Here is a 15,854-nt window from a genome sequence, read left to right on the forward strand (position 1 = left end):
TGAAGTGTTTGTCTCACTTTAATGCTTGTTCGCTTATTTTGACTCGGCAGGACTGCATTTTGATCTAGTACATTGTACATCATCAATTTCTAGTTTTTAATATCATACTTCCTCCGTCCTACTGTAGTAGAGACGTTTTGTTTTGAGCACTCATTTTCTCAAAACGAGTGCTCAAAATTAAATCAAAACGGTTTACTATAGTGGGACGGAGGGAATACTGCTTACATATATCTAGAGTAGTACTAGTATCTCTTTCTAGTACTTTTTAAATGTTTAAAAATATTTAAAATGTACTTCCTTACTTATCACAATTTTCTTTTAGAATAATTTCACTTGGATATCGTAAAATGATCATTATAAGTGGGAATATATATGTAGAACTGTCTTTTTGGTATCTTTATCAATATATTTTTTATTGCCAGCATGGCTTTTAACCCTAAGTATGAAAAAAATATATGTCTCGTATTAAATGTCTCATTTTATTTTACTACAGTACTTAATTAAGTATTATAGATAAATCTTAATTATATTTATATTCTATTATGACAATATGGAGTACGTACTAGTGATATAAAATTAGGATTCACACGATTATACTAACCGTATTTCTCAAAACCCACAAGATATTTAACAATTGACGTAGAGAGTGTTCCAAAAATATAGACATTTTTAATGATTATTACACAATATATACTCCATATGTGTGTTGAAAGACGACTATTGAAGTATTATTCACGACCACAATAGTGGTATGGAAAAGATAAAATGGGGAGTCAGTCGTGGAAACAACATTTGAAGTGAATGTTCACATCACAAGATGAAGGTGTTGTCTAATCATTATTTCGATATGGAGAAATAATTCGAAATCATTTTTTCTTAGTTAGTGCGACAGAAATCGAGTTTGAGGTTAAAGAGTAAAGACCAATTTGTTTTACCCTCTCTTTTGTGAAGCATTCCACGGGGGAGGATCCCCTGCTGTGGTGGGAACACAGCAGGGGCTGCTGTGCCAATTAAACGGCACCGTTTAGAGTCAATTACTACACCCCTTTCCATTATCTAAGTATTTAATTCGTTACTGTACTTACTTTTTCATTTATTAACTTCTGCAACTTTACTCTTCCCAAATAGCTTCAACATATTTTGGATAATAGCTTACACATGATTACTTTTTAAATTAACTTCACTTGCTGCATGATTTATGTGATCAATGGTTTAAGTTAATATTGCACTACTATATTGCCCACACAGGCGGTTAAATCACAATTATTTTATAATATATTGAATATTGATTTTACTTACATAGGAGTAATCATACTTTGTGGAATATTAACTTTTAGTAAATAAATCTTATCACTTAAAATTATTTTAACTTATATCGAGTATTATATAAATGTAATATCTATATATTGAATACTGCTTTTACAATTCTAATATATTTTTGATTAAAAATTTATCAAATTTGAAAACTCATTTTATTTTTGAATTTAGGGATAAATATTATTAAATTATAATTCTTCATTGAATTTTTGGCCATTTCCATAACTTTGGAACTCAATTAATCGAATATAACATTTCAATTTTCCTAATTGTTCCATAATGGTGAAATTGGAACTAATATAACAAAATAAATTTAAAAAGTATGATATGAAAAAAAATCATAGTATCATTTTTTATACATCAACATGTTTTAATTAACACTCCAAATATAATAACATCACTCTATCAAGAGACCATGTTATATTGTTGTTTTATCATATTTGATTTTTTTTTTCATGTTAATTTTTATTTTTAGCAATGTGAGACAACTAAGAAAAATTAAAATATTACTATAATTTTATATTTCAATTTATAAAATCAATAAGAAGTCCAAAAAAATACCTTATGATATTAACTCTCAACAATATTAACCTAAAAATAAGTTAAGGAATAATACAATTAGTGATTTAGATTAATAAAATTTAATATAAATGACTTTTTGAATTTGGTAACCTCCAATTGCTATCACAACTCTAATACTATTAAATAATAATTTATTAATATTGCATTAATTTATCATAATATTAATAGTTAATAGATAAAGTTTAAATGATCATGCAACTGAATAGAAAATTATGAAACTATAAATAGTAAATTAAATAATTCATAAATTGTAATGTAGTTCTAATTAATCGTTATTTGAAGAAAATTATTATTCAACGTAAACCACCTAAAATATATTGAAGCTATTTGGGAAGAATAAAGTTGCAACTTGAGTAATTGAATAAAATAAGCATAATAAAAAAATTTGACAATGAAAAAGGGTGTAGTAAAAGTAAGTACCGTAACTAATTAAATAGATAATGGAAAGGGGTGTAGTAATTGACTCTAAACGGTGCCGTTTAGTTGGCACAGCAGCCCCTGCTGTGTTTCCACCACAGCAGGGATCCTCCCCCGCATTCCACACTTAAATTTAATAGTAAAAGCTATATTCTCGAATACTTTAACTTAATTCTTAGTTTCTTACGTAAAAAACTACGTACTCTGCGTTTGATTCTTACGTCAATATAGTTTGCAAACAACTTTACGAGACATGATTTGACATCATGGTTAAACCTCTTCTATGTAATTCTAGATTCCCTATAATTAAATTCATGAATTCCAGAATAATAAATATTGTCAACAAAACATTCTCGAAATTTATTTAAGGTGAGTAATTTTACTATTCATGTTTATATTGCAGTGCCTAAGTGGAGGAAGCCATGATTTTCTGCTGACTAAAAGTACATTAATACATGTGAAAATATTGGTTGGGAGCAACATATATACAATTAAATATATATTAACATCAAATTTATCCATTTCGTATATAAGAAGGGTGTGTGTTAAATATCTTAAATCCTGTTTACATCTACTTGGTAATTATCCTATGTTATCTATATAAGAGTGGATAACCCTTCCTTGTGAGTGATTCATTTCTAATATATTTAGTTAATTCTAATATATTACAAATTGTTATTGACATTTCTAATTACTCCGTATAAAATTTTTTAAAAAAAAAAATTCTATTTTATTCGTTTTCTCTATAATTGAACTTGGATTTTTATTAACAATTGCAAATTTATATATTACCCCTAATATATTAAAATTAAAATAAATATATAAAATAAAACAAATAACAATGTACATCATATTAGAGTGATTTTCACATATATGCTCACATAAGCTAGGTATCATAGCATTTCACTCTATGGAAAATCAGAGTACGGAGAATTCGCCGATCCTAACCAAATTAAATTGGCTCCGCGCGTCCTTGATTTCCCTTCTGGGTATTCTGAAAAACCTTCAAAATTTAAAAAGAAGAACTACTAAGAGCATCCACAGTGGGGGAGCCGCGGCTCTCGGCCCGGGCTTGGGCAGCCCGCGGCCCCCCACTACTGAGGCGAGGGCAGCCCGCGGCTCGGGGGGGTGGACGAGAGAGAGCCGAGCGCTCGGCCGGGCCGAGGCTCTTGGGCAGGCGGCTCGGCCCGCCACTGCAAGGGCCGAGAGCCGCGGCCCTGCCCACCGAATTTCCATTTTTTTTTTTTTTTTTTTAAATTCGAAAATTATATTTATAAATACTATATTCATTCCATTTTTTTTATCTTCCTCCATTCTAAACCCTAAAAATTTCAAATGTTTTAAGTAATTTTTAAAGTATGCATTTTTTTTAATTATACATTTTTTACTTATTATATGCATATAATTTTTATTCTAGGAATATTAAAATATACCAAAAATGTATAAAAACAATTTTAATTGTTGAAATAGAAAAAAAAATGGTGGCCCGGAGGGCCACCATTGTGGTGGCCAAGTTTTGAGGGCAAGGGTCAAGTTTGTTGGGCATGCCCAAAAAATGGTGGCTTGGGCATGCCCAAGAGGGCCACCATTGTGGATGCCCTAAACGAATTATTAACACTAGCAAATTCGGTTTGTTAGGTTTCAAATCAAACATAGACATTAAAGACTATATTTTGTTTTACGATTTAGGTTCGAATTTAAAGTGGTTATACAATGGTTGACAATTCTTAAACATGGCGTTAAACTAATAAATGAACTAAAATTGGAAATTTGATTTGATAAGCTAATGCTATCTTATCCTCTACACAGAAGGTGTCAATTAATTATGAATCGTGATTCAATGACGGAATCAGCATCTGCATATAAATATAAGATGATTTTATTAATATATTTAAGGTGATGGATATTCGTGTGTGCGTAGTCACTTCGTTGAAAAAAGAAGAATTCTAATGGGGGCATATCATCCTCTCAGGCTAAGGTTTCATGTGAAATCAGAGGCATATTATCCATCCAGCATCCAATCCAACTCTTCTATCAAATCAATATGTTATATGTATGTTTATTCTCCTTTTATTGCAATCATCAAATTTCTCACGCGCATATTCCATTTCATCATGGATCAATGGAGATTGTGTTCCTTTTTTTTCGTATATTAATTTTCTCTACAATATATGTGTATTCACATTTTCTATACACAATTTTCGAGCATCTAAACTTAAAAGAGTGAACTATACATTTTAGGTTTTTGGACAATTGAGATATAACCTTTTCGATACATGGACAATTTTATTAGTGCCATCACACTTCCCGGATATTTTTACCCTTTTAGATATTTTTAAATTGTGACAAATTGTCTATTGACTATATATCCACTAATATGCATCATTTAAAGGGAACCTAAAATGATAGTATTAGATACTTTTTCGGTTACATTCTTTGTGACTTTGGTTACAGTCAATTCACTTTACTTTCAATTTTCACCATTCAAAAGGGAATTGCTGTTTTCATTAGTTGTCGATTCACATATTTATTGGTCATTATTGTTTAAATTTCCTTAATTGATTTGCAGTTTCAGATTTTTATAACTAATTTATTTCAAATTTATATTTAGAGAATAAAAAAATAAATAAAATAGAAAAAGAAGAAAAATAATAAAAATAAGTAAAAACTCATTACAACCAAAATCACAAAGAAGGAACCCGGTGAAGCATTTAATATCGTTCCAGATACCCTTTGAATGATTCATATTAGTGGATATATAGTCAATGGACAATTTTTCCCCATTCCTCAAAAAATAGTTAAAAGGGTAAAAATATATAGAAGTAATGCAAAAGTCCCTCCAACATGATTATACCACATATCCAAAGACTAATGGGGGTAATAAGAAATTGTCTATTAATCGGAAAGTTAGATTCCAATTATCAAGAAACCTAAAATTAGTTCATTCAAACTTGAGATTTTTTTTTTTTTTTTTTTTTTCTTAGTTGATCACATCTAAAAGTTGTAAATAATACATTCCACTAAGTTAATCAATTTTTATAGTTCAGTGATATTTGTGATATAATTTTAATCCATTGGGACAGGAAATTTTCGTGAGGACATTATTAAAAGTTGAATGAGATTATGATGGAGGAATGACATCTAGATCTAGTAGTAGGGGTCACTTGAAGTGAATTCTATCATTTCCCACTACATATGGTGCTCTTTTGTTAGCTCTTGGATAAAATACCATAAAAATGAAGTTCCATCGGAGAATATGTTGTAGCAACTGTCACTTTAAAATTGAAATTATCAAAAGGTCAATCATCTTGACATCATCGAACATATGATGATCAGCTTCTTGTAAATATCTATTAATCATAGTCATAATGCTTCAATGGTTCGAATCTGCCGAAATTGGAAACAAATATTCATGCAGATTGGTGGCCTAATTTAGAATTTTTATGACTCCTAAAGAAAAGTTAATTAAATAGTTATCTGATAGAATCTAAACGATTTATATTCTACTCCGTAGAAACAAAAGAGAGCCACTTGTATATAAAAAAATTAGCAACTATTATTAAAATTAAATAAATGCATCATATTCTTGATTGAGAAATTAATTGTACGAAGTTTTCGGTTAGAGAAAAAGTAAACTCCAAACTAATTATATCTCCCGTTTAAATTTTTGCGACACGACACCACATTGTCTTTTACTTTTCCATTTCTAAAGTACTTTAGTTACAGAACACAATTTTAAACTGAAAAATCCATAACATTTTTGTTAAAATTTTATTTTAATACACAAGTCATGCCCAAATTTCGAACTGGAAATTTCTACTTATAATGTCGGGACTAAGAATGCGACTTGTGATTTTTTATATCGAAATTTATCAATGAAAAGAAAATATATCCATAAATTTTGTCTTTAAAGAATGTGCACGTGAGTTTCGAAAATTCTTAGGAGATTTTACGCTAAGTTTCCTTTTCGGATTCCATAGAAAATGTTTCCTGCTGGGATAAAATTTGGTTCAAAATCAACAGCTTCAAAATTAATTTTCCTCCACTTTATCTTTTTTAAGTAATTTGAAATTAAAGGGAAGACTTTTCACGGAAACAGTAAAAAGGCACAACCACAATCTCTTAAATATTGTAAGATCTTCAATAAAATTGCTTTAACTGATCTCAACAACAATAAATAATGAGTTAGATTGTTTGTGGGGTTTCTCATTTTCCTCAATTAAATTTTGCAGGCCCACTTTGTACAATGCTAGTTGGTGAGGCCCATAATACAACGTTAATTTTGTTAGGCCCACTTTGGGCATTTTCTTTGGTATTTACAGTCTAGTTATCTATGATCATACCTAAGAGGACCACAAAATGACGCTGTTGCATTTTTTTGGCCTTATTGCAGGAGATTGCATATAATTTTATTTAAGATAATATGAATTTTAATGTGAAATTAGTAAACTACGAAAGAAAAGGAAAAAAAATAATCAAAGTAATGTTATTAGATATTAAAATCAACATTATTGGTAGTGTAATGAGTGAAGAAAAAGTTATTCAAAATAAAAAATGAACTAATTTAATAAGACTAAAATGGCACAAAAAGACACTTTTTTAGGTGAGAAAATATTATACATCACCATATGGCTAACATAATATCATCATGCATGTATGTGATAATAACACTACTGTATATGATTAGCTATCGAAGAAATTATGTCCCTTAAATTAAGGAACATAGTAAAACGAATCAGTGCAAATATTGCTCCTACTAAAATGGTTTTTATTTAAAAATTAATTATAAAGGATTTCAAGTCTTCATATATAATCATTAATTTTTTTTAATTAAAAAGTAAATGATAGGAGTAGTAATAATTTATAGTTCAATGTGACATGGTTGCAATAATGGAATTCAAACATGATTATATGTGCCTCTGTACATTTTGGAAGTAGCACGTGTGATCAGATGATTGGTTGTGGAACACGATCATCTATCCTCATATCAATCAAGAAAATGATTATGGAAATTGGAATCATGATCAAGATCTAATGATGCACAACAAATAACATGTTTAAATGGATAAAAAGCATTAAACGACAAAATCTATGTTCTTTTTTTTTTCTCCTTCTTTTTCCTTTTTGTAGGGGTAATGCAAAATAAATTTATATGAGACAGTAATGATAATGCAGCTCACATCTCCATCTCACTCTAACATATACTATGATCGTAAAATTATAATATTGTTGGATATAGTCAACCTTTACAGCATACTCATATATGTAAGATGCATAAATTAAATTACAAAATTATATCTTGTGCAACATACACAACCTAAAGGGTCTTAAAATATACTAGTACTTATATATATACATGTTATCATTCCAATCAGTTTGGTAGATCAATATATTACTTTAATCTTGTCAATCAAACTTGTTTCCTTTTACTTTTTAATGGACTTCGGATCATTACATTTATCAAAATTGAGCTAGGTCGATACGATCGACATAAGCTTCAAAAATATTTTCAAACTAAATAATTATATTTATCACATTGAACATATATAGATCAATATCTTTCGTGGAAGCAGCATTTGGCTATCTATACAAACTGATCCATTAATAGAGCAAGGAAGTTTCCTTATCATGACAAGGATGAAGGATGAGCACACTCGTTATATTATTGTGCATAAAACCATATTATACTGGAGTATATCAATCATTGTTGTAGAAGAAATAAAATGTTTAAAGTGATGTCTCCCAAAGACAATGTGATTAGAGGGGTCAAGTAACATGACTATGCTTAAAAAATATGTGCAAAAGTCCAGCTTGGACAGACAATATACTAGACATAGTGTTGTTCTTGTTACACCATGTGCGATGCTTTTGCACTAAGAATTGGAATTTTTGATAATTTTCCTAGATTACGACAACTGAACACCATGCTTTTCCAAGTCTAATTTGTATATAATATATTGGAGTTTAATTTATGTATGTAAATTAATGTAGAACAACCTAAAACCTTTTACTTTCCAATTTCCATACATCAGCTAGCTATTTTCACTTAATTTTGTGCAACTTTAAAGATAGTCATTTTGCCATGGAAAATATAAGAAGTGATCACAATCATAATAATATATGTAAAAATTAGTCATTGTTACTTGAATACTAGTATTAGTTATTTTTGGTTCTGGTAGATGTTATTATAATATGTACTACTACAATTTAAAATACAACCAAAATAAAAGCAATAGGAATTAGGTATTAGTGAGCTCATGGCTGGACCCAAGCACAAGCGTTAAGGGCCTAGAGCTCTCACGAAACTTTTTTTTTTTTTATAAATTTAATAAAAAATTTAAATTTATCTAAATACTACTATAAAGTTAGTACTATGTAAAAGTACCTATCAATATAGGCTCTATCAAAGTAATTTCTATGGCCTTATAAGTGGTCCAATCTCTAATGACTAATTTCTAAGCCCACCCAATGAACTATTAAACTAAAGAGTTTTTTATGCGTGCATGAAATTTAAATAATTGCTTTTAGAAATAATATAGAATCATAGTATACTGTAATGTAATTTTATTATAATCACTTTTATCATTTAAGCTGGCCTAGCTAACATAAGGTTAGTCCATCATGTTTGTGTATGTCCCCTCATTTCCATATCTCACTTACACGTACATCGTATATAATTAATTCATATTGATGGATCTAGAATATTTTGTTGCTCTCCCTCCAAATCTAGTAATACCAATCTCTCTAATAAAAACCATTATTGGTACGCAAGTTACAGTTCGAATACATCAATAAATCACTAGAGTTTTGAATTAAATAATATCTAATTTGTTTAAAATGCAATAATTCAAGTTGATGTATCTATGCCTCAAACGCTAGAGAACCATTTTTTGCCGGAAATGAAAAAGAAAAAAGTATACTCACAAATAAATTAATTATATTGAAAATCAATCTATAAATATCATTTTATTTAAGTAAATTACATTACTATGCAATAATTTAGAAAAATATTATATCTACTTATTTCATAAAAAATAAGTTTTTATTAAATATTGGATAATTATTTCAAATCAAGCTTGAAATCATACGAAAATATATCATAAATTTCATGTATCACTTTTTTATTCCTATAGAACAAAACTAATTTTAAAGCAATTCTATTAAATTTAAAATTCAAACTACATTTATTAATCCTTATTCATTTTCTTTAACCATACATATTTCAAGTAGCGTATGTATGTCTACCACTAATATAATCATTCTTTGTTGTACATACCATACTTCATTCCTAAAATTATGATATCAACGTGTTTTTATTATGGCTTTGTAATAGTAGGTTAATGCTTGGAATTTTTTTCCGGGTTCCAACATATTTATTGTCTTCACATGTTGTTATAAATTCAAAAAATTGATTCGATTATAGTAAGTAGAGCCCAAATTAAAAGCAATGCAGCCTGAATAAAAAAAATTAAACCAAGTTACGGAAAATAAAATTATATAAGTACATTATTTTCGTCCTGTGAAATGTACATATTTCTTGTGATTGAATTATTGTATATCCACTGATCTGGACATTATGGGCATCCACAGTCACATGTAAAGAATTATTCACTCATTATTTTATTTTATTATCGAACATAATCACATAATTTTGTGTTTGTCCACTAATTGTGCTCATGTGCAAATAAAATAATTGAAATTAGACTAGTAGTAAAACTTAAAAACTAAGCAACCAAAAGAAAAAGGGCATCCAAATTTAAAGGATTCTTATGATTGCTTGGTTAATTTGAATCCCCCTTTTAAGCTAGTTGTTGTTTTCTTCCCTTTGCTTTGAATTATGGGGGCTTCTTTTCTGGATTAGTTGAAAATATGTTGGTTTGCTTTTAAGTGAGTATGTGTATGTATAGTTCAATTGTGTGGTGTTGTACATCAAGACAAGATTTGAATGGGATCCAATAAATTGTACTGATCAATGATTGCAAAAGTGTTATGCCTATCTGACCTAGCATTGCATGTTTTAGGCCTTCAACTTTTGACAAAAAAATGAGCATCACAATAGGGAGGACACTTCCCGGACAAGCCACTTTTTTTTGTCCTCAGCCACTTCTAATTTGTCCACGGCTATAAAAAAAAGTTTCCACAGCAATAGGGGACGCTTTATTTGGCCACATTTCACTTTATTTTTTTTTTTACTTATTTTTACAATGAATATTAAAATTATTGGCCAAAAAAATTAGAAAAAAAAAAATAATTTTATTAAAAAAGAATTAAAACTAATGCCCAAAAACCAAATCATTTTGCCCAAAGTAATCAAAACCCATTAAAAAAAGCTCAAAATTAATCTATATTCTTCCTCATTAAAAAAAGTCCAAAATTAACCCATTCAAAACCCTACTTTTCATATCAAAATTCAAAATCGCACCGCTGCGGCTCACCCACCGCACAATAGACCGCCGCGGCTAGCCGACTCTCGGCGCGTCCTCGGCGAGTAAGTGGCGGAGGGCCTTCCGCCCCATCCCAGATGTCCACGCCGCGCCGGAAGCTTCCTCCACTATAGTTCGCCGCGGCTAAGGCGATTCCGGGGCGGCCGGCGCGCCGCCCCTACTGTATCATTCACTTCTTGGGTTTGCAATCTGAAATTCCACTGATTTAAGTAAAGAATGGGTGATAACCGATAAGTGAGTTAGTTATAAAGACGTTTGGTTATTTCTTCTCTTTTTCGTTGTTAATATAATCATTGATATAATATGCTATAATAGTATGCATTAAATAAATGAATAAAATCCTAGCATACCACATTAGCTAAATCTATAGGGCCGGCTATTTTCGTAGTAATTATTTTTCTGTTGGATGGAATAAAGTCAATAAAGAAAATGATCAATGTAGAGAAAGTTATGCTTGAATGATTAATTACATCAACATTGACTGGTCAATTAAAAGGTTTATTCTACAAAATTTATTTCCGGTATGAATTTGAATGTACTGTATTTTTTCATTAATGAATTTCCTTCCGATTTGGAGAGAGGCAATTATATAGTGGCAATAATTATTTAGGAGTTTGTCACTAATTCGTATATTTCACCAAATAGCTTGATTCTTCTGTTACATCGTGTGTTACATTTTTTAAGGCATCCAATACAATGATATACTAATATACTTATATAAATAATAAAGAAAAATCTACATAAATTGAATTGAATTGAATTGGTTTTATTTAAACTAAATTTAATATTGATTACGTTAGTATTTTCTTATTAATTTCCAAACACTATATTTTTGAAAACTTTGCTTTTATTTTTCCATGATATACAATCTAAAGAATATCTAATGAATCGGTAATAATGGAACATAATACGCAGTATGCAATACATAGTAACATTAAATCAAATATATCCCCGGTATGGTGAGATCTTTCATTTCTTTAAGGCGACAATAAAATTAAATTTCCAAATTATTTTCCCTTGTTCAAAACAAAGGAGAGAAATATAGAGTTAACATGATAGCTCAGATATGAATACCTTCTCGCCAATTTTTGAGTCATCATAACTGTAACACATAAATATAAATTGGGCCTTAGAATAATAAAATTACTTGGAACGGTAATCCCAATTGAGGTCAAAAGAGCCCATTCCAAGGCCCAATATTTAAGTATTAAGAAATAATTAGCGTTGCTTTCATTTGCATTAAATAAGCCCCAAATCTACATGAATGTCCGTAGCATTTAAAACGGTACACGCTAAAGAAAAGAATCTGCACTGATTTATTGTATATAAATTGAATTCTACTTTCACATATAATATTGACTAGCACCTCACCTCCATTCATAGGGATTCAAATAATCATGTGCTTTAACACATAAATTTGGCACCCCTAAACTTACAGGTTAATTCATATCCTGAGTTCAGCCACCATCATGCTCAAACTGGTTTGTAAACTAACGAGCTCGATAATTAATTTTTCGAATATATTGAATAATTATGGTTTGTCTCTAATGTATATCTTCATATTTTTTGCATTTTTCAGAAGTGATATGCTTGTTATTAGGTGATAACGCATTCTTGGATATCGACTGCGAATAACTTTAATAGTAACAATGTAAAATAGTGCTATTTGAGACTTGACTGCATATTTCCTGTCACCAAATAATAATTGTACTAGGAATGAAAGATATAAATCAATCAATGATAGCAAAATTAGGTGACATAATTAATTTGGGAATCAAGATTAGCCTAATAAACGCAAAAAATAATGCGCACCTCTTAATAGACATAGTGGTGGAATGCATGACTGCTTCCCAGTAGTCAAAATAAATACTCCTAGCATATGTAGACTATCAACTAAAAACACCTCTTTCACATTGACACATAAGTTTTTTTAGGTTTAAAAGTACGAACCAATTAGACTTGATTTTATTTTTACCAGTCCAAATATTTTTCTTTTCCTTTTAAAGTTAAACAAATCACATCCAACCACATCAACTCAAGATGCATCCGAATTTATAATTAGTAACAAATCTAGGGAAGGCGGGAACCAAAGTACACAGACAAATTTATACCCCAAAATTTCAATATTCAGAATAGTGATCTTATACGAAAAGATCATCAAATTAAGAATCAGTGTGAGGGAATGTTTTTAAGTTACGCAAAACACCTACAACGGTCTGCCATGTCGCAACGACGTACCTCCTTCTGCCTTGCGGGCTTTAATTTCAGAACATGATATCTGAAATCTACTAATGGTGCAGAAACAGATCAATGAAGAGGCAAAATTAGGCAACGGATGCACCAAGAAACATAAGCAGGGCTTAGGATCAAAGTGGAAAATGCTATTATTTGACAGAAGCCTGAAGATGGAAGGAAATGGGAGAAACAGAGATATGAAGTATCAAGAAAACTCACTCTCAAGAACCAGAAAGTCCATCTCTAACTTATCAGCAAATGTTTCTGTTCCGAGATGAAGCTTTCACTGGTGATGACCAAATCGACAATACAAACGCACAAAATATGTAGCTGGGAAAGACAGTTGAATACTTGAATGAATAGTTTCAGTCAATCAGCCTAATTCAACTCTGTTTCATCAGGATGGGTTTATGCGGAAACAAAGAAAAGAACAAGCTTGAGGCTTCTCCATCAGTCGAATTTAATGGGCATTGCTAAGAAATTGAAGCCTAAAGGAGTTCTAGTTCCCATCTCTGATGAGAAATGCCAATGACAAGCACAAATTAACATCCATAAATATCCCACAAACTAACAAGTACTACTTAACATGTAACAGGAACAAACAATCAAATTTCTCAGAAATTTGATACGAACTGAGCAACTATGTGCATAAATCACAGGCTATCATCACTAAGTATATCATAAAGCACCAAATGCGTCAACAATGGGGGTCCAATCAATAGGGAAAAGACACTAAGGAAGGCTTGCAATTTGTTAAAAACGAGAATTTTGAGATTGGATATATCATAAAGGATAAGTGTTCAAATAAGAGAAACTAGAGAGAAAAAACTCCTCACCAACTTTTCCACTATGTGAACTTTATTCCAAGAAAAAAAGAAACATATATATGAACAATTATAATCAGTGAAAGAAACAAAAATCAGAATCCCCAAAGAAGCTAAACCTTTCCCTTCAACACCAAGAGGAATGAATGCAGCACTTGGCGTGAACCTGAAATTCACAATGCTGGTGTAATAGGCCTCTATATTAGCACAATCAACCATGTTTTAGCAGAGTAACGAGCAAGAACAATCCTATCTCCATTGAAAACTGCAAATTGAGCAATGAATCAGACTCTAGAACTGGACTTCAAACAACATAACCTTGCAATTGAAAGCAAAGGATTTCAATTTTACCTCTTTAGTATCATGGAGCAGCTTCAGTAACCTTATACATATCTGGTGTAACTTCGGTGAGCCACAATCCAGGAAATAAGGTCTGCCCAAATTCAATAATTCAATAATTCGTTAGAATTGGATCAATCAATGGAACAGTGATGCACGTAATTTAGAGGATCAATGAAACACAAATCAGGCGAAGAAGAAGTTTGTTCAATTCGGAATTTGAAAAATTGGAGGATGCTTACATCCATTTGTTTCTGAACGATCCGAGCTCTCTTCTTCGGTCTACGCGGCGGCCGGTGCCCTACCATCGCGTAGAAATCCTCCTCGATTTCCCTCTTCGATAGCGCCACCGAGAACTTCTCCCGCTCTCTCTTCTTCCCACCGCTCGCCGCCGACGGGCCGCCGCCGTCACTCCTATGCATCGGCGATTTCTGCCCCGACCCCGCCGCCGCCCGAATCTGAGAAGATCCCGCCGCCCGCGGCAAATCCAACCGGAAACTCTTCCCGCCGCCGCCATCGCTCCCGCCGCCGGAGGATGAGCCACCACCGCTTCTCCCCAGCGCGGCCGTCCTGCTCGCAGCTCGCCGCGTCCTCAAATTCCAGGGGCAGTAACCCTCGCCCTCGGCCGGCAGCGGCGGCGGCGGAGGAGGAGGGGGCGGGGGCGGCAGAGAGGCGGAGACCTCCCCTTCCTCGAGGCCGTCCTTGAAAATCGCATCCTTCATCTTATCCGCCGCCGTCTGGAGATCGAGCATCACTTTCTCCCTGATCGCAGCAATTCCGTCACCGGCGTCGTCGGAGAATCTCCGGGCGCCGTAGGAGGGGTGCGCGAATCCGTCCTGGTCCCGCTCCCTGGTGGTGCGGCGCTGCTGGATTGGGTGATCGGAGGATCCGGCGGCGTGGCGGCGGAGCGGGGAGGTCTGGCCGTCGGAGTTGACCCTCATGCAGCGGAGGATCCTGTGATTTCCCCAGCGCAGACCGCACGGCATCGTGAAATTGTGCAACGCCTTGGATCGTTCCGTCCCCATAGCCATGAAGATTTCTTCACGAAATACACACACTCCGGGGAATCCCCAAGCTTCAATTCGATTGATTTCTCAGCAAACAAGGGTTTGTTTGTTCGCTTCTATACTTATATACGTTTTCTTGTTTTCTCTCCCAATCTCCTATTTTGCGGTGTGAGGAAATTATGGGAAAATCGCCGGGAAGGGGAAGCAACCACTTTTATATACGGAGGTGGAAGGCTACTTTCGTCAATTCACCACCATCCGAGCCTCGCGTAACGTTCAACTTTAATCATTTTGAGTTCCGCTCTATGGTTTGGGTGCGCGGCTATCCCTTTTCTCCCCAACACGACTTTAGCATGATCTCCTGCGCTTCTTCCCTTTCCAATTTAGGTTATGTTTATGGGTCAACTTGTTTTACAATTCATGAATATTATATGTGATTCTTTTAGAAATAAATATTAAATTTATTCCGGATTGATAACGATTAAAAAAAGGTTACTTCTTTTCTAATATTTCATTATTCAAGATATATCCGAATTATAGAGCAATCCATATCTTGCGTGTTAAATTCGAAGGGCATATATAATTTTCGATCATAACAACCTCTTAATTTGTGTAATTATGAAATTGAATATAGTTTGCTTTTACAAACTAGGTGGAAGTATAAAGACGAAAATTAATTCAGAGATCAA

General features: G+C 32.4%; 1 protein-coding gene across 2 annotated transcripts; it reads right to left on the reverse strand.

Moving 5' to 3' along the window:
• Positions 1-13,744: 13,744 nt before the first annotated feature.
• LOC125204372 lies at positions 13,745-15,528 on the reverse strand. Of its 2 annotated transcripts, none has more exons than XM_048103023.1 (3): positions 14,401-15,528; positions 14,171-14,252; positions 13,745-13,985 (listed from the first exon to the last, which is right to left on the reverse strand). In XM_048103023.1, exons 1-2 carry the CDS (start codon positions 15,187-15,189, stop codon positions 14,181-14,183), a joined length of 861 nt encoding a protein of 286 aa, XP_047958980.1. In that variant the 5' UTR covers positions 15,190-15,528; the 3' UTR covers positions 13,745-13,985; positions 14,171-14,180. The 2 variants fall into 2 exon arrangements, with proteins under 2 accessions (XP_047958980.1, XP_047958979.1); XM_048103022.1 differs by having other exon boundaries at positions 13,745-14,084; positions 14,401-15,524.
• Between the last annotated feature and the right edge of the window lie 326 nt (positions 15,529-15,854).

This window comes from Salvia hispanica, chromosome 2, assembly GCF_023119035.1.
Source record: "Salvia hispanica cultivar TCC Black 2014 chromosome 2, UniMelb_Shisp_WGS_1.0, whole genome shotgun sequence".
Lineage (NCBI taxonomy): Eukaryota > Viridiplantae > Streptophyta > Magnoliopsida > Lamiales > Lamiaceae > Salvia > Salvia hispanica.